This window comes from Myxocyprinus asiaticus, chromosome 26 (genome assembly GCF_019703515.2).
Source record: "Myxocyprinus asiaticus isolate MX2 ecotype Aquarium Trade chromosome 26, UBuf_Myxa_2, whole genome shotgun sequence".
NCBI lineage: Eukaryota > Metazoa > Chordata > Actinopteri > Cypriniformes > Catostomidae > Myxocyprinus > Myxocyprinus asiaticus.
The window spans coordinates 1,793,356-1,810,634 of record NC_059369.1 but is presented as its reverse complement, the minus strand read 5'-3'; the positions used below and the strand labels follow the sequence as shown (position 1 = coordinate 1,810,634).

Below are 17,279 nucleotides of genomic sequence, written 5' to 3'. Positions count from 1 at the left end.
TGACTTCAAAATTAACAAATGTTTGGTATAGTATCCCCTTAACTGGCACTCCCCTTTTTTTTTTTTAGCATTTACCAGAAAATTACATTTTCAACTTTGCTATTGAATGTTTGGGACTCGAGACCTAATTTTGGTAAAGTAAAATAACATAAAATGCCAAATGTCTTAAAATTATTGTAGACGCAGTACCAAATGTGGTCACAAGATGACATCAAAGCACCTTTGTTCCAAGAGTGACGTACATAAATGCGTGGGCCTACAGACCTATTTATGGACTCTTTTTTTTAAAGACACTTGGGAGATTATTGCAGGTGAAATCAGTTGTTAATTTAAAAAAATGTTTAGAAGTTTAAGTTTATTGAAATGAAAATGCAATGCACTTTAACTTTTATTTTATTAAAGTGGCCACAGGATGAAATCAGAACTCCATTGGTGCAAGAGAAAAACTAATTTCAGAAACACCACTCAAACCACATATGAGGACACACTATTTTATTGCAAAACATTATATAAAATTCATTACAGATTATAATTATTATAATTATATTTATAATGCATGGTTACAGTGTAAGTATTGTTAGCAGTGGAAGCCAGTAATTATTCACATTTCTAACAAACATCATATTTTTCTAACATACTGTATATTATAATAGTTTGTTTACATTACTAAATAAAATAATAAATGATCCAAAGAGCCCATTCATTCACACTGATCAGCACCTGTGCATTTAGCTTTAGCCCTATAGCTGCTAGTGATGGGAATTGTTGGTCATTTTGTCTACTCAAGTACTTGAGGAGCAATAACATGTACATAACTGTATATATAACAACATATCTGACAAACGTCTTTGGCTGCTGAATTGTGTCTTGTTGTTCCAGTGTATTGTCTATTCATTTTTATAGGCTGTTATAAAATAATCTGTTACAAAACGTACAAAATATTGCATAATCATAATATAATGCATCATATTTTGTCATTTATGTGAAGGTTCGCTGCCCAACTCAATGACAGAATGGGCACAACAGCATCTGTCTGTTCTTCCTTCAGGTTACCATAGTAATCTTAGTAAGCGCGCGCCAGTTGTTTTAGTGACTGTCTGAACCGTCTATTTTCAGATCGCTTTCAGTTTTGAAGATGCTGCATTCTGTTCCATTTAGCTGCGCTCTGTCTAGCTGTTTGAAACACTTGCCTACTCTATATGCATTGAGTCCATTGCCACACGCGCCTGGTGGGTGTGTGTGTTTGTGTGTGTGTGTCCAAGTGTTCGCTCCTGTGGGAAAGCCGCAATGCTCCATATTGTTGTTGCTGTAATGATTCATGAAGCGTTCCATTCAACTCGGAGAGTCTGAATTTCCCCTTTCAACTGGGAAAAGTGCAACGGAATGACATTTTATGTCGGACTTCTAACTTGGAAACTGGTGAGGAAACCTTAAACATTTTGACGAGATGCAGGTATGTGTTATGTCACTTAGGGCATGGAGGTTTACAGTCAGTGACAAACATTCACTTTTATTGAATAATATCCATTAACGAGTCAAAGTTCTTACATTAAATGATAATAAAATGTGTTTAGCAAATGTTTTGTAGAGACAGGTGTTCAAAACACGGTTAATTACACTCTCTTTGTTTTGATTATCATAATGATAGCATCGTATATCAGTTTGGTTGCTATGAGACGTCTCTGACAATCAATGTACCCCTCAAAACCACAATGTAATCTCAAAATTAATTAAAGCTGAATGAATGGGCCCTCGTACCCTGGTGCACGTTGGGGCTGCTGTGCCAGGAGAATGTCACTCCAATTTTTTTTTTTTTTTTTTTTTTTTTTAAGCACTTAAATGTTGTTAAGAGTGTATCACAGTGTAAAACATGTAACTTCCTGTTGCCAGTAGGCGGCGCTATGACTATAACTGAATATTGGCATGTAGATGTATTCAGGCCGGGACTATTATCAAACATGTGAAGTTTGGGGCAGATTGGACATTGTATGTTTGAGTTATAACAACTTCCTCTTTCATGGCGAAACATCGAACTTTGTCAGACCGTCACGGGCACGCCGTGCAGTGAAACCTCAAAAGCTTCACAATTTAGCATCGCAAAGGCCTTTAGATTAGAATAACCAAATATGAAGTAGATCTGATGAAATCTCTAGGAGGAGTTCGTTAAAGTATGAGGCCTGGAAATGGCAAAAACTGAGCAAAAATTGAAGAGATAAATCGAAATGGCTGACTTCCTGTTGAGTTTAGGGCATGGGTCCAAGACACTGTTTTGTAGGTAATGGCATGTTACACATGTGTACCGATTTTTGTATGTGTAGGTGAAACGTACCGTAAAGCACACATCGTTGAAAGTTTGTAAGTGGCGCTATCGAGCCATTTTGCCACATCTCATTCTGAAACCCATATCAGATGTAAATGTTCGCCACTTCTGATGCGTGTGCAAAGTTTCATGTGTTTTTGAGTATGTTTAGGCCCTCAAAAATGCGATTCATTTGGGGAAAAAAATTATAATAATAATAATAAACGCTTAGATTAACAACAGGGTCCTCGCACCATCGGTGCTCGGGCCCTAATAATAATAAACGCCTAGAAGAACAATAAGTTGTCAGGTAATTGTCACTGAATTTCAAATTAAAAGTCACATCATGCGTGATCACCATCGATCATCGTTTTCATGATTGATCATTGCTGCCACATCCAAGTACCTGAGCACTCATGCCCATCCCTAATAGCTGCTATGAGTCCACAGAATATGTGCTCCTGCCGGTTTGCCGTTTATTACTCCTCAAGACTTCATGGAACTTATTCCAAAGTACTCAAATCTAGCTATATTGTACTGTTTTTGCATAGATTGAAAGAAGCAGCTAAAATGTTAGATTTCGTCTCCGATCGGTCATCAGAAACGGAAGAGAGCTCAGAGCGTAATGGTCAGAGGTGAATAGTAACACGCTACATTTACTCAGTTACATTTACTTGAGTAACTTTTTGGGATTTTTTTTTTTTACTTTTTAGAGTAGGTTTAAAAGTGGGTACTTTTTACTCTCACTCAAGTAAATTTCTAATGATATTTTTGTACTTTTACTTCGTTACAGTGGACGGCTTTCCTTCCGTTACATTACTGGGTTTAATTTTAATTAATGTGTAATTTATTGAGAGATTATTGAATGGGACTTTTACGACAGCGGAAGTTCACACAGCTGCGCTCGCTGTCACAGATTGTCACTAAAGCCGAGTCCATCACTGCAGCATCATGCTCTTCTAACTAAGTGAAACACTTTCTTCGCTCTGCACAGTAAAAAAAAAAAGAATAGTTTCGTCATGCAATGCCTTCATTTAGCACTATATTAAGCAGATATTTCAAGATTAAATTTGCGGCTCCAACTTTAGGCAGCACGTTGAGGTAAGTTTTGGCTCTAATGATAACGCGGGCTTTTCTGTGACATGGTGATGGTCATTTTCAGGGTGATTCTGTAAATATGGGCTCTTGTGACATCAGTTTTAAGTGTACATTTTTAAATCTGCAGTAATATATCAGTGTGCTTTGTCCTGCATCCCGAATGTCATAAGCAGTATTTACGCATTTACCCCACGCCCTTGCGGGGATACTTGAAACTATTGCAGCTACTTCGGGCGGATTAACTGTATAAATCCATGTAAAAATCTAAGTTAAGTCTAAATGTCTTTTGCTCTGCCGATCGCGTTATTGACAACTGGGGTGCGAACAGACAGCATTTCACAGGCTGCGTACTCTGCGTTTAGGGAGCGGCGGTACTGTGTACAGAACTAATGATCTAAATTCTTTCGACACTGAAAACTGTAACTACACTGAACTAACAACTATAAGCTATGAAACAGCGAAAGTAGGCATTAATAAAACATGATCTTGCTTTGGTTTATACTTCCCAGTGGGACATTGTTCACGTTTTCACTAATAATTACTAGAAAGGTTTCCAAACCTCTCTTCTTATTGACAAATTCATTCAGATCTGACAAGAGCCCTTAAAGGAATAGTTCACCCAAAAATGAAAATTTGCTGATAATTTACTCCCCATCAGGCCATCCAAGATGTATCTGAGTTTCTTTCTTCATCAAAACAGAATTTAAGACTTTTAGGATTTCATTTCAGGTCTCCTCCTTTAAACAATGCAAGTGAATGTCCTCCATTTTTTGAGGGTCCAAAATGCATATTTAGGGTGCATCAAAATAATCCACATGACTCCAGTCGACCAATAAAGTTCTTCTGAATGCAAACGGTTGATTATTTTTAGAAACAAAACAATACTTTTTAACTACAAATGTTCGCTTCCGTACATCTCTGTGACGTGCGCTCATAAGAGGGATGACGTAAGCTCATTGGTAAGGTCACGCGTCACGTGGAGGAGTCAGGAAGCGCGTCATTGTTTACAATGTTTTTTGTTTTTTATTATTATTATTATTTGGAAATGTTTTTTATTTTTATTTTATATTGTTTTGAAATTGTTTTGGACTGTTTTGGTTTGTAAATGGCACAAGTTTCTTTTGTAAACAATGACGCAAAAGTTTGCATACCCTGGCAGAAATTGTGAAATTTTGGCATTGATTTTGAAAATATGATCGGAACAAAATTTGTCCCTTGGCTCAAGAGGTCTATGCAAAAATTGACAAAAATTGGCCACCGGGAGGCGTTTTCGCGTTTTACATGCATGTAAATTGTTGAATATACCGCTGTGTTTAAAAAAGAAACATGTTATTCAGACCATGCTGTGGCACTATAATGATTAAAAATCTAAAAATGGTCCTAACTATGGAACCGCTAGTCTGATCAACTTGAAATTTTGCATGCAGTGTCTTTTGTCCAACTTACCATCAAGGTCAAAAACTGTTTGCATCCATATGACCAAAGTAAGTTAATAGTTGTTGCTTCTTCCCCAAATACAATTTAATATGTTAATATTGCGATTGTAGACTGTGTATCAACCACACGCCATTTGGCTTCTAATGAAACTAATTCATTCACAAACTCAGTGTTTATTTGTAATATGAAACAACAAACAGCATGAAAGATGAGCTCGCGCCCGTAATTGCACTATTTTACACAACAGGGAAAAATCAGCTGAAAATAATAATGAGACAGCGGTTCGGGAGACGTGGGTGATGCTTTTATTTTCTAATTATTTTTTTTCTGCTGCTTCCCTATGTCTTTCAGTCTTGCACTCTCTATTTCATTGGCTATTTTATTGCCGATCTCTCGCTTGTTGGCATGAGTGTGCACACCTGACGTCTCGTCAGACAAATTTCAAGCAGGTGATACTCACACTAGCAGAGTAAACAGATGGACCAGTGCATATAGATGCTTGATAGATCTTTTTGAAATAATAATCCCGCTATTTGTGCCGCTTTTCCATCACCCGTGGTGAAGATAAGAGAAACTGTCATCTGCACTCTCACGGAAGCAGATATCTCATGGACCAGCAACCTCTAATTATAGTTAAAATACATTTTACATTCTGAGGAAACATGCTAAATGTTATGAATTTCTGATGAAAGGGGGCCTAACACCAAATTTGAAATGATGAGGCATTTCAACTGTCAGATGATGGCTGTAATACTACAGGATAAGAAGTCATTTTAGATGGCTGAATAACTTGGATTTATGTATTACATAAATGCATAGAAATGTATTTGAACTATGGTACACTGAAAATGTCTTCTGAATTTTATATAATTAGTTTGCAAAGAAATCTGTCATCTCCAAAATGCTTGTAGATAATCAAGTGTCCCCTTAATTATTATATATCCTAAAAATATTGAAAACATATTTAAGTTGCCAGACATGATCAAATATATTGTTGTCGAATTAAAATGGAGACAATATTATTTGTTTGTTTTAATAAAATAAATAAAATATTATATTTCTATAAAGACATTTATTGTTTTGATAGGAATAATAAAGTAAACACATATGCACCTAAGAACAAGCATATAAGTGTTCATGAAAAGAGCAAATTCTCATGTAACCTCACACCAGCTCATAAGCAGCGGCAGTCACTTGCTTTATTATTGCTGCACTGAGCTCTGAGGAGTAGGCTAATCCTAGTTTACTGTACTCTTTCTAGCACATTGTCTGTTATATTATGATTTTTTGGTCTGTGTACTATTGTTGCACTGTGGTATTACTGTATTATTATTTGTACAAATGTTATTATATGAGTAAAATCTTTTTTGCAGGCCAACATAACATGTAAGCATTCTGCAACAATAACCATTTTATTATGTTCTCCTTAATCTGATGTTGCCTTTTTTTGTTTTTAAGTATCTTCCAACATTTGCAATATTGTGAGATAACACCTAGAAGGGAGCTATATGCACTAATTATATCCATATGTAAATTTCTTTCCATATAGCAATGCTTATGATGCTAAATTCTTGATGATTCTTGCTAAATTTTTGCTGATTCTTAAATTCAATTTATGGTGCCTACATTTTCTACTGGATTATCTGTTAATTGTATTCAATTTAGCATGTCTCTTCGACTATCTATTTGGTGTTTTATGCACACCAGTAAGCAGTTTCATATATGTTAATAATGTACAAAAACACAAAAGCTGTGTACCCAGTTGAGCTGATAATATATTTGTTAAAGTGTTTACATGGTTGTAGTTTCAGATCTATAAAAACATTGCACATTGCACATTTAAACACAGCAGTTCAGAGGGCCACATATGTTTATTATAGAAATACATATTTGTCTAAAAAGAAGTGCTTGTGGACTTACAATGTTTTGAACTGCAGATTGTAAATTCACATTCATTTGAAACGGACCTATTAGATCATATAACTCGACGTTGGAGAGCAAGAGCATTCTGCCCTGCTCCGTTTGAATTTCTACTGCAATCTGTGACACACAGCATTAAAGAGGATGAACAACATTTATTGTTTAAAATTGTATACAAATAAAAGTAGACCCTTTATAGTTTCTAATGATATCTTACACTTATCTGTATGCCCAAAAATGACGGAGTATTTTAAGTTGTTTCTGCTGTTATGAAGAAAAAATCCAGCAGGATGCGCCGGCGCATCCGTCGACCCCAGAGGGTTAAGGTTGCTTCATGTTCTTTTTGGAGTACAATGAAACACACTGGAAACATGGAAGTGCTTTCGAAACTGTTCTTCTTTGCTGGAGCAATAAGGGAGAAAAATAGATCTCATTCTCACCGACCAGGACAAAACAAACAGTGAAGCTTTGGTTTAGGGTTCCAGAGCACAAGACATTTTTACACTTCCCTGAAATAGGAAAATTCTGACGGTTTGGCACTGGGCTCCGGCTTATATGTCCACGATGGCGTCAGCATAGGCAGAGGGCCAAGGGTCACCAGCCAATCAAATTGGTGTGATGCTAGAGGGTTTCGAGGTCACCTCCCCTGGGAGGTGCTCCCATAGCTTCAACTTCTGACGCAAAGTCGAAGTTACCTTTTTGAAAGGGAATGGTATTTTCTATACCGTCTCCCAAACCTAATTCTCAGATTAACTTATCATTTAAAGTAGAATTTTGTGGCATATGCCAGTTAAGGTGTAAATAAATAGTGTTAAAATAGACCAAAAATAATGAAAGTTAAACTGAATAAAACCCTTCAACGTGTGTGTGTGTGTTTTCTGTAGGAAGGGACACAAATGTATTAGTTTACATCAAGAGAAGACTTGCCATGTGTTCTAGAAAACTTGGCAGAACACGAGAAGCTGTTAAGATGATGAGAGACGTGAGTAACCTTTGACCATCAGTACACACTTTCATAAAATACACACTTCATGAAAAAGTAGCAAAACAATACCTGTCAAAATACAACTCTTCATATTAATTATTAAAGATTGTTATAGTTTGAATTATCAACCATTTCTTTAGGCATTTTTAGTGTAGACTCAAGATTGCTCTCAGAATTCCCATATAAATGTATTTATTTGTACTCCGTTTCATGTACTTGGTAATTGTGAGATGTTGTTGTGTTTCCTGCAGTTAATGAAGGAGTTTCCACTGCTCAGCATGTTCAACATTCATGAGAATCTGCTGGAGTCTCTTCTGGAGCTACAGAACTATGCTGATGTGCAGGCAGTGCTCGCCAAGTATGACGGTAGGTGCTTGAGTCTCTGAGCACAGATCCATTCTGCATGCCTCTGTCTGTCTCTCATGCACTTCAGTAATGTCTGACGCACCGTTGTTGTGTTGCTGTTTTAGTGTTCTACAATAGAACTTGACTGATTGGATATTTGGGTCCAGTTATGATATGGTACTGCCCGTACCTTCAGTTTTTGCTATAAAGGGATTTGAAAAATGAAGGTTTTCCGAAGTGCTGCTCTAAAGGAGTAACTTTCAAAAGCACTCCCAAACAGATCTAATTTACACAAATAAATGGTGCACAAAGTAGGGCTGCAATGGTACATGTAGAACTTAAATGAAAAAAATATTGTGGCGCAACACGTGACTGCACGGAACCAAATCTTAACAGAACAGAGGGCCACACTAGAAACTGCGGATCAGATAAATGCATGTGAAGTTTATGCAAACAGTTCTTTCATCAACCCGCAGGGCTAGAAACCCTATTGTTTTTGTCAGGATTTGTATTAGGGGTTCAAACCCGAAGGGCTGAAACCCTATTGTATTTGTCAGAATTTTTATTAGGGGTTTAAGCCCGAAGGACTGAAGATATTTTCACCAAATTTGACACTTATATAAGAGCTCAATCTGAGAACACAGAAAAAGTTGCGGGGCTTGGCCACTTGGTGGTGCTATAACAGGAAACAGTGTGAAAATGGCAGTAACTACGGAACCGTTGGTCCGATTGACTTCAAAATGTGCATGCAGTGTCTTTGTGCAAGTTGCCATCATTGACCATGAGGACAGTCACGTATATATACGAACATGGCCGCCATGGATTTTAAACCACTTTCAATATAGCATTCAAGCATTGATTTTCGGCAGTCACATTTTCTGCCATTGGTCTGCTTGGCCCTGGAATTGCTGCTTGCAGCTATATTTATTATTATTATTATTATTATTATCCACTTAAACTAATCGTGCAGACCAAACCGTAAGGCCTAGAGACATGAAACTTTGGGGAATGGTACTAGTCACTCAACTTAGACATACACTTATTCTTACCCCGATTGGCCAATAGTCGGCACTATAACAAAGGCAAACGCATTCTGGGCCATAACTCTGCAACCGTAAGGGCTAGAATCAAAATAATTGAAATTTCTTCTGAATCCTTGAGTCAAGCCCTACAAAAAGTGTATCTCCGATTTCATTTCCGTCTATAATTTAATTCGGCATTTTGAATTTTTTGAAAAACCTACTTTTTGAACTCCTAGACTGTTAGTCCGATCAGCACGAAATTTGGTATACATCATCTACAGACCCCCCTGACAAAAAGTTATCAAGATATTAGATATTAACGATTTTTGATACAATTTTTTGTTTAAAGCAATTTGAGTAATTGATCAATATCTACTCAACGTAAACTCCAAACATAACCAATATACATAGTCAACAGGACGTTTAGAAGATGTCAGAAAAGTTTAGTACAATTCCGCACTTAGGGGGCGCTACAACTAAAAAAATTTTACAAATTGTAATAAACTGTACTGTAATTGATGCTGTAATTCATGCTGTACATACATAGGTTGTTGTACTTTTTTCCATCTGAAGGAGCCACACAACAACAAATGTCTTCAAAGAATACTAACAGTTATATTTTGCCATTCAGCCACTCCTTGTAAATCAGATAAATAAATTATTAAATTAGCAGCTTTTTTCTTATTAATTTTTCCTTTGGAAGAATAACTTCTGGTGTTCTTATTTGTCAGTCGCTTTGGATAAAAGTGTCTGCTTAATGAAGAAAGGTAATAAGCATACAAAAGCCATAGATGATCTTTATTTTTTTTATTTATTTATTTTTTGTTTTTTTTTGTTTTTGGAAATGAAAACAAAGGCTGAGGGATAGATTTAAACTCTATTCAGACATGATTAGTTTTATATGTGGATGTGGGGGAATTTAATAATTACCAGAGCTATTGACGAGTATTGATGCTGACTACCACCCCTGAAGTCGCTAGTTCGAATCCAGGGTGTGCTGAGTGACTCCAGTTCAACAGCAGTTCGGGAGACGTGGGTGATGTTTTTTCGAATTATTTTTTGTGTGCTGCTGCCAAATGTCTTTCACTCCTCTTGCACTCTCTATTTCATTGGCTATTGTTAATTGCTAATCTCTCACTTGTTGGCATGAGTGTGCACACCTGACGTCTCGTCAGACAAATTTCATGCAGGTGATACATATACTAGCAGAGTAAACAGATGGACCAGCGCAAACGAGATGCTTGATAGATCTTTTTCAAATGATAATCTCGCTGTTTGTGCCGCTTTTCCATCACCCGTGGTGAAAATAAGAGAAACTGATATATGCACTCTCTTAGAAGCAGATATATCATGGACCAGCAACCTCTAGTTATAGTTAAAATACATTTTACATTGAGGAAAATGTCATGAATTTCTAATGAAAGGGGGGCTAACAGCAAATTTTAAGAGGCATTTCAACTGTCAGATGATGGCTGTAATACTACAGGATAAGAAGTCATTTTAGATGGCTGAATAACTTGGATTTATGTATTACATAAATGCATAGAAATGTATTTGAACTATGGTACACTGAAAATGTCTTCTGAATTTTATATAATTAGTTTGCAAAGAAATCTGTCATCTCCAAAATGCTTGTAGATAATCAAGTGTCCCCTTAATTATTATATATCCTAAAAATATTGAAAACATATTTAAGTTGCCAGACATGATCAAATATATTGTTGTCGAATTAAAATGGAGACAATATTATTTGTTTGTTTTAATAAAATAAATAAAATATTATATTTCTATAAAGACATTTATTGTTTTGATAGGAATAATAAAGTAAACACATATGCACCTAAGAACAAGCATATAAGTGTTCATGAAAAGAGCAAATTCTCATGTAACCTCACACCAGCTCATAAGCAGCGGCAGTCACTTGCTTTATTATTGCTGCACTGAGCTCTGAGGAGTAGGCTAATCCTAGTTTACTGTACTCTTTCTAGCACATTGTCTGTTATATTATGATTTTTTGGTCTGTGTACTATTGTTGCACTGTGGTATTACTGTATTATTATTTGTACAAATGTTATTATATGAGTAAAATCTTTTTTGCAGGCCAACATAACATGTAAGCATTCTGCAACAATAACCATTTTATTATGTTCTCCTTAATCTGATGTTGCCTTTTTTTGTTTTTAAGTATCTTCCAACATTTGCAATATTGTGAGATAACACCTAGAAGGGAGCTATATGCACTAATTATATCCATATGTAAATTTCTTTCCATATAGCAATGCTTATGATGCTAAATTCTTGATGATTCTTGCTGATTCTTAAATTCAGTTTATGGTGCCTACATTTTCTACTGGATTATCTTAGTTCATGTATTCAAATTTTAATAAAGAATTCTATTACCCCTGTCAAGCCCCTGACTACCCAGATCTAGTCTTCACCCAACAAACATGTTATTTTATTCAGTTTAACACATTTCATGTTTCTTAGAATATGTATTTGGTGTTTTATGCACACCAGTAAGCAGTTTCATATATGTTAATAATGTACAAAAACACAAAAGCTGTGTACCCAGTTGAGCTGATAATATATTTGTTAAAGTGTTTACATGGTTGTAGTTTCAGTTCTATAAAAACATTGCACATTAGAGTTTAAACACAGCAGTTCAGAGGGCCACATATGTTTATTATAGAAATACATATTTGTCTAAAAAGAAGTGCTTGTGGACTTGTTGAACTGCAAATTGTAACTTCACATTCGATTGAAATGGACCTTTTGGATCATATAACATGCAGTTCATCAGAATTTAGTTGTTTAACACGAGTCAACATATACTATGATATACATGAGGCTTGTTCAGTAAGCAGCTTTCTCCATAGCCATGTCATTTCCCCATGAAGTTGCTTCACTTTATTTACAGATATTCCATAGTTATTGCTGTGTTTGTTTCCTTAATTTTCCATTGCAACCATCAGCAGAATTGTACTGCAATAGTGGGGTTTCCCTCTTATGTCAAACTGCAGGATTCTCCCAATGTAGTTGAGTGCATATACGCTGATGTGAGGGACATTAGTCGATATTTTAATTTGTTGTGTATTATGGATATACATTAGTATATGTGCCTTTTACTTTTCCCACAATACTCCCCAAAATGCTGAATTCTTTCCCGCTGTATTGACTTGTCGATATGATGTAGGGCTCCATCCTATGACGTTAGTTATTCTGTCTGTTCCACGCACATGCACGCTCTTCAAAACCTGTAAGAACACCGCTAATGCATTTTCATGGCCACATAAGCCGTGAGAAAACTGGATGTGTTAAACTGCTTTGTCTTGATCCCTTCCTCACGGCGTAAGAGAAACCGCATTCTTGTTTACGTGATGTTTCAGAACTTCACTTTCTGCAAAAACCCTGGAATAAACCATTCTCTTAAGTGAATGTAAACATGGTTACTATTGAAGAAACAACAGTCAGAGCACATCATAATCCAAACCAAGAACAACACAAACTAGCATTTAGTAAGAACACTAAGAATTATTTGTGGTTGGAGCCAGAGATTCTTATATACTGGAATATCAACCTTCAATGCTTTACCATGATAGGGGTCTAACCCAATCATAGAATGGCCCTAAAGTCAATGAATCCTGTTTACAACAGTAAATCACTGTTTGTGGGTACCATACAAATGATTAGGTTGAGCCGTAAACTGCCACCTACCCGTCGCAAAATTGTCTGTGACTTTTCTTAAAACAGCAATTTTATCGTAGTAATCTGCACACATAGTTCACTCCAAAACGATTGTTTAGTGTAAAACATGTTGACGAATTGTAGATAGCCAGTCAATTCATTAAGTGATGAGCTGTGTCCTCACAAAAGCAGTTTATTCAGCATACTGAAGCATCTCCTTCATAGACATTAATTTAAAAAGTACAGCCTCTTGTCTTCTCGCCAGTGTACTGCTGCGGTATGCTTTGTTTTGCTAACCTTGTCTGTCCCCCCTTGGTAGAGGGGTTCTGTTAGTGCGCCTATTACTACTATCAGAGAGGAAGTCAGATTCAGGTGAATTTAGTTCTGGTAAGTGGTGAAGAAACGGGCTTAGTTGTTGTATGCATTTGCACCCGCTCACAAAGATTAACATCTCTCTGTAAGGCTGCATATGCTGTAGGATTGAGGAATCGCTGGTCATCACCACTAGTGCCTGGAAACAGTCAGGTATCTTGGGCTGTTATGATTATTACATTTTTCATTCAAATAGAGGGCTCAACGCTGAGGATTTTTTGTACTGGCCCAGACGGGCTAGTGGTTTGGGTTTTTACTTGCCCTGCCAAAATTTTTATTGGCCCCAACACAAAAATGAAAAATAGCTGTTTTTACCATCATGGCTTTAAAAAATGTGAAGCGAAGAATTTTTTTTTTTTTTTTTATATATGTTTTTAGACAATTTCCCCTAAATTGTATCACATTTATAATTTGCAAGATATGATTTAGGTCTTATGTAACTCCACATCAGATATAAATTTATAAATGAATCATATTAACCTCAGCCGTCCTGCCATTTACACATGTTTTTAAGCGAAGATTTCTGTGGAGCAAATATGGGTTTTCTTTCACCTGTTTAGTTATACTGTCAGCTTTTAAGCTCTGTGTAGTTTTCACAAACAGGACTGAAGATTTAGTCACTGAGTTAAGGATTTGATTATTGGCTGAATGTTAAAAACAGATGATTCTCTGAGAGAGGAAACCATGCTACTAAATCGGTTGTGATGTGTAATATGCATTAGGTAGATATTAGGCCTAATCTGTAAATTAAGAGTGTGGATATAAACTTGAAATTGGACAACCCAAACAAGACCAACACTGATTGATACACAAAGCACAGAAAGAAAAAATCTGTACTGTCCAGAAACAAGAAATGTAACGGGTGTTATGAGAAAGATATGAAGTAGACTATTTTAAATAGTCATCTTCACCCTGAATTATCAAACGCCATTAGCATGTCAAATTAATGTTTACAATTTGAAAAACATTACCTAAATGTATAGGCTTACTTGCATTTTGGATACTGAGCAGCTCAGATTTCCAGCCACATGAATAATCTGGGTTTAACAAAGTTGATTAGGTTTGATTCAGTGCTTCATCTCTAAATGTGAAATAATGAGAGAAACTGCACTTTTTTTTTCACTGTTGGAACATTACTGTCCCTTTACGAGTGCGCGTGCACGTTAATCAGTGTCTACGCTGCATGGAGAAATGCAGGGACAGAGATGGATTTATAGTCTTATAGAAATAAACTGTTGATTTCATGTGTTCCAATGTGTGGACTGCTAATTTCAACAACATGTTAAAACAAAAAAATTGGGAAATTCGTGCACTGTGAACTGTGGAATGTGTGGGGACACTTAAACAGTTGCATAAGATATGCAATCCCACTCTGAAATTCCTGACGTGGGTTTTTTTTACACTACAATTTTCTACACATTGGTAATTGATGCTGCTAAGATACTTGGAAAAGAGCGAGGAGAGTTCTAGGAGAGCACGCTCTATGTCTGCACTCTTTTGTGCACTCACATGACTGTTCCTTGATGCGCCCAATATCTTATGTGCTTGCGCATGCTTGCGAGCTAAATATAATCATGCTTGCTCATCTCTGAGTGCTTGGTTAGAAGACTGTGTTCGCTCCATGTAATTTTTGTTCTCTTTCGTTTTGTCTGCTTGCACTAATGTTATAAAAGCAGCACTGGCCCGAGTTGCAAGAACTGTCAATGGCCCGAATCTCTCTCACACTGGCCCTGGGCCATTGGGCGGTCCTTATTGTCGAACCCTGATATAATTTTGATTAATGATTTATTATCCCTTTTGAAAACAGTGTTTATTTGCAGTTCCATTCGGTGGCACTAGTGGCACAGAAATGACACACTTCAGCTTTAAAAAGTAATTCATTCACACTTTAATGGCATCAGACCTACTTTTTCATAATGCTATTACAGTAAGATCTACCATGCATGTATTGTAGGTAGTGTTGTCACAATACCAACATTTCAGCATTTCAGGTTTACCAATACCAGTGAAATTGCAAGAAGTCAAGTTATTTGTATTTGTGTAGCGCTTTTCACAACACACATCGTTTCAAAGCAGATTTGCAGAAAATCATGCATTAACAAAAAATGAAACTGTAATATCTATAAAGTCTTAGAGTGATCATTGTGTAGTTTGATTAAATGTGATTGTAAAGTGTGTATAAAATGTAATAATTATTATAATAATTGTATTTAGAACAGGGGTGAGCAAGCTGAAGGCGACTGTGGCAAGGAACACAAAACTCCATAAGATGTTGATTAATGGAGAAAAATAACCCTGAGAGAAACCAGGCTCACTGTGGGGGCCAGTTCCCCTCTGGCTAACCAGTATGAATATAATGCCAATATTAGTTATTTGTGTGCAGTGCAGGTCATGGTTTAAGATTAGTAAACTAAGTGTTAAGGTCCAGTGTTTAAAAAATTAATGACTAATGTCTTTGAAGTCCATCCTGGATTAACTGCAGAAGTTCACATCAAATCAAATCAAATCACTTTATTGTCACACAGCCATATACACAAGTGCAATGGTGTGTGAAATTCTTGGGTGCAGTTCCGATCAACATAGCAGTCGTGACAGTGATGAGACAGTACCAATTTACAATAACATCAAATTAACACAACACAATTTAAACATCTGTTATACACATAATTACACTCAACAACATACAAATAATAACATACACTGTACAGTATACAATACGCACTATATAGATACACATTATTCAATAAAAATAAAAAATAAAATATATAAAAAAGTATATATAGTATATATAGAATGTACAGTATTGTACTGTATTGACATTCAGGCTGTCAGTTGATAGTCAGTCGTTAAGAGAGAATATAATATAATAATAATATAATTTATGACAGTCCGGTGTGAGATATAAGAGTAAGGGTAATAAAGTTCAGTGCTGATGTATTTGATCGTGGGAGATCAAGAGTTCAGAAGTCTGATTGCTTGGGGGAAGAAGCTGTCATGGAGTCGGCTGGTGCAGGTCCTGATGCTGCGATACCGCCTGCCTGATGGTAGCAGTGAGAACAGCCCATGGCTCGGGTGGCTGGAGTCTCTGATGATCCTCCGAGCTTTTTTCACACACCGCCTTGTATATATTTCCTGGAGGGAGGGAAGCTCACCTCCGATGATGTGTCTGGCAGTTCGCATCACCCTTTGCATAGATGCATTGTCCTTTGTTAGTTGGCTGATGAAGGCTTTTGTTGGCAATTAAACGATGGTCTATGTATTCCATTTCAAGAGTGTAGTCCATCAATAGACAAAGGTGATGCAGGTAGAAATCAATGAGGTGCATCGCAGTTCAAATAATACAAATAGCAGTGGAGTCCGAAACCAAGGGGGAACGGAGCTGGATCTGGCCGGCTCTGGTAACCTCGGGATATGAATCCCGAGGTTGAGACATGGAAACAAATAGAATAATATTAGCATAGATGTCATTAAATTTTATGCAGAGTTATAGATCATGATAGATGTTTCTGGTTCCGGCAGACCTAACTAAAGCAGCCTAATTGTGAGTTGATGGATAAATTAGGTGTATGTCTGGCTAAATAGATGAGTCTTTAGTCTAGACTTAAACTGAGTGAGTGTGTCTGCGTCCCGAACAGTGTTAGAGAAGAATATTCCATAGTTGAGAAGCCAAATAGGAAAAGGATCTACCTCCTTTCATGGATTTTGATATTCTAGGTACTATTAACAAGCCAGAATTTTGTGATCATAATGAACGTGATGGAATATAGCATGTCAGAAGGTCACTTAAGTACTGTGGAGCTAGACCATGCAAAGCTTTGTATGTAGTTAACAGAATTTTAAATTAATACGAAATTTAACAGGTAGCCAATGTAACAACGATAAAATGGGGCTAATATGATCATATTTCTTGGTTCTAGTCAGCACTCTGGCAGCTGCATTTTGAACCAACTGAAGTTTATTTATTGAACTTGCTGGACATCCTCCCAGTAATGCATTACAATAATCAAGTCTTGAGGTCATGAATGCATGAATTAGTATGTGTCGTAACTTAGCAATATTTCTGAGGTGGAAGAATGCTGTTCTACAAACATTGGTGTTTTGATTTTCAAAGGACAGA

The 17,279-nt window shown here is 36.5% G+C and overlaps 1 protein-coding gene across 4 annotated transcripts in view; it reads left to right on the top strand.

The window, feature by feature from the left end:
• LOC127416671 (suppressor of tumorigenicity 7 protein homolog) overlaps nt 1-17,279 on the top strand; it is a 57,430-nt gene that overhangs the window by 28,073 nt on the left and 12,078 nt on the right. For all 4 annotated transcript variants that reach the window (XM_051656149.1, XM_051656150.1, XM_051656148.1 and 1 more), the window contains 2 exons: nt 7,639-7,736; nt 7,991-8,105. In XM_051656149.1, coding sequence (XP_051512109.1) covers nt 7,639-7,736; nt 7,991-8,105 — 213 coding nt within the window. The remainder of the gene's footprint in view (nt 1-7,638; nt 7,737-7,990; nt 8,106-17,279) is intronic.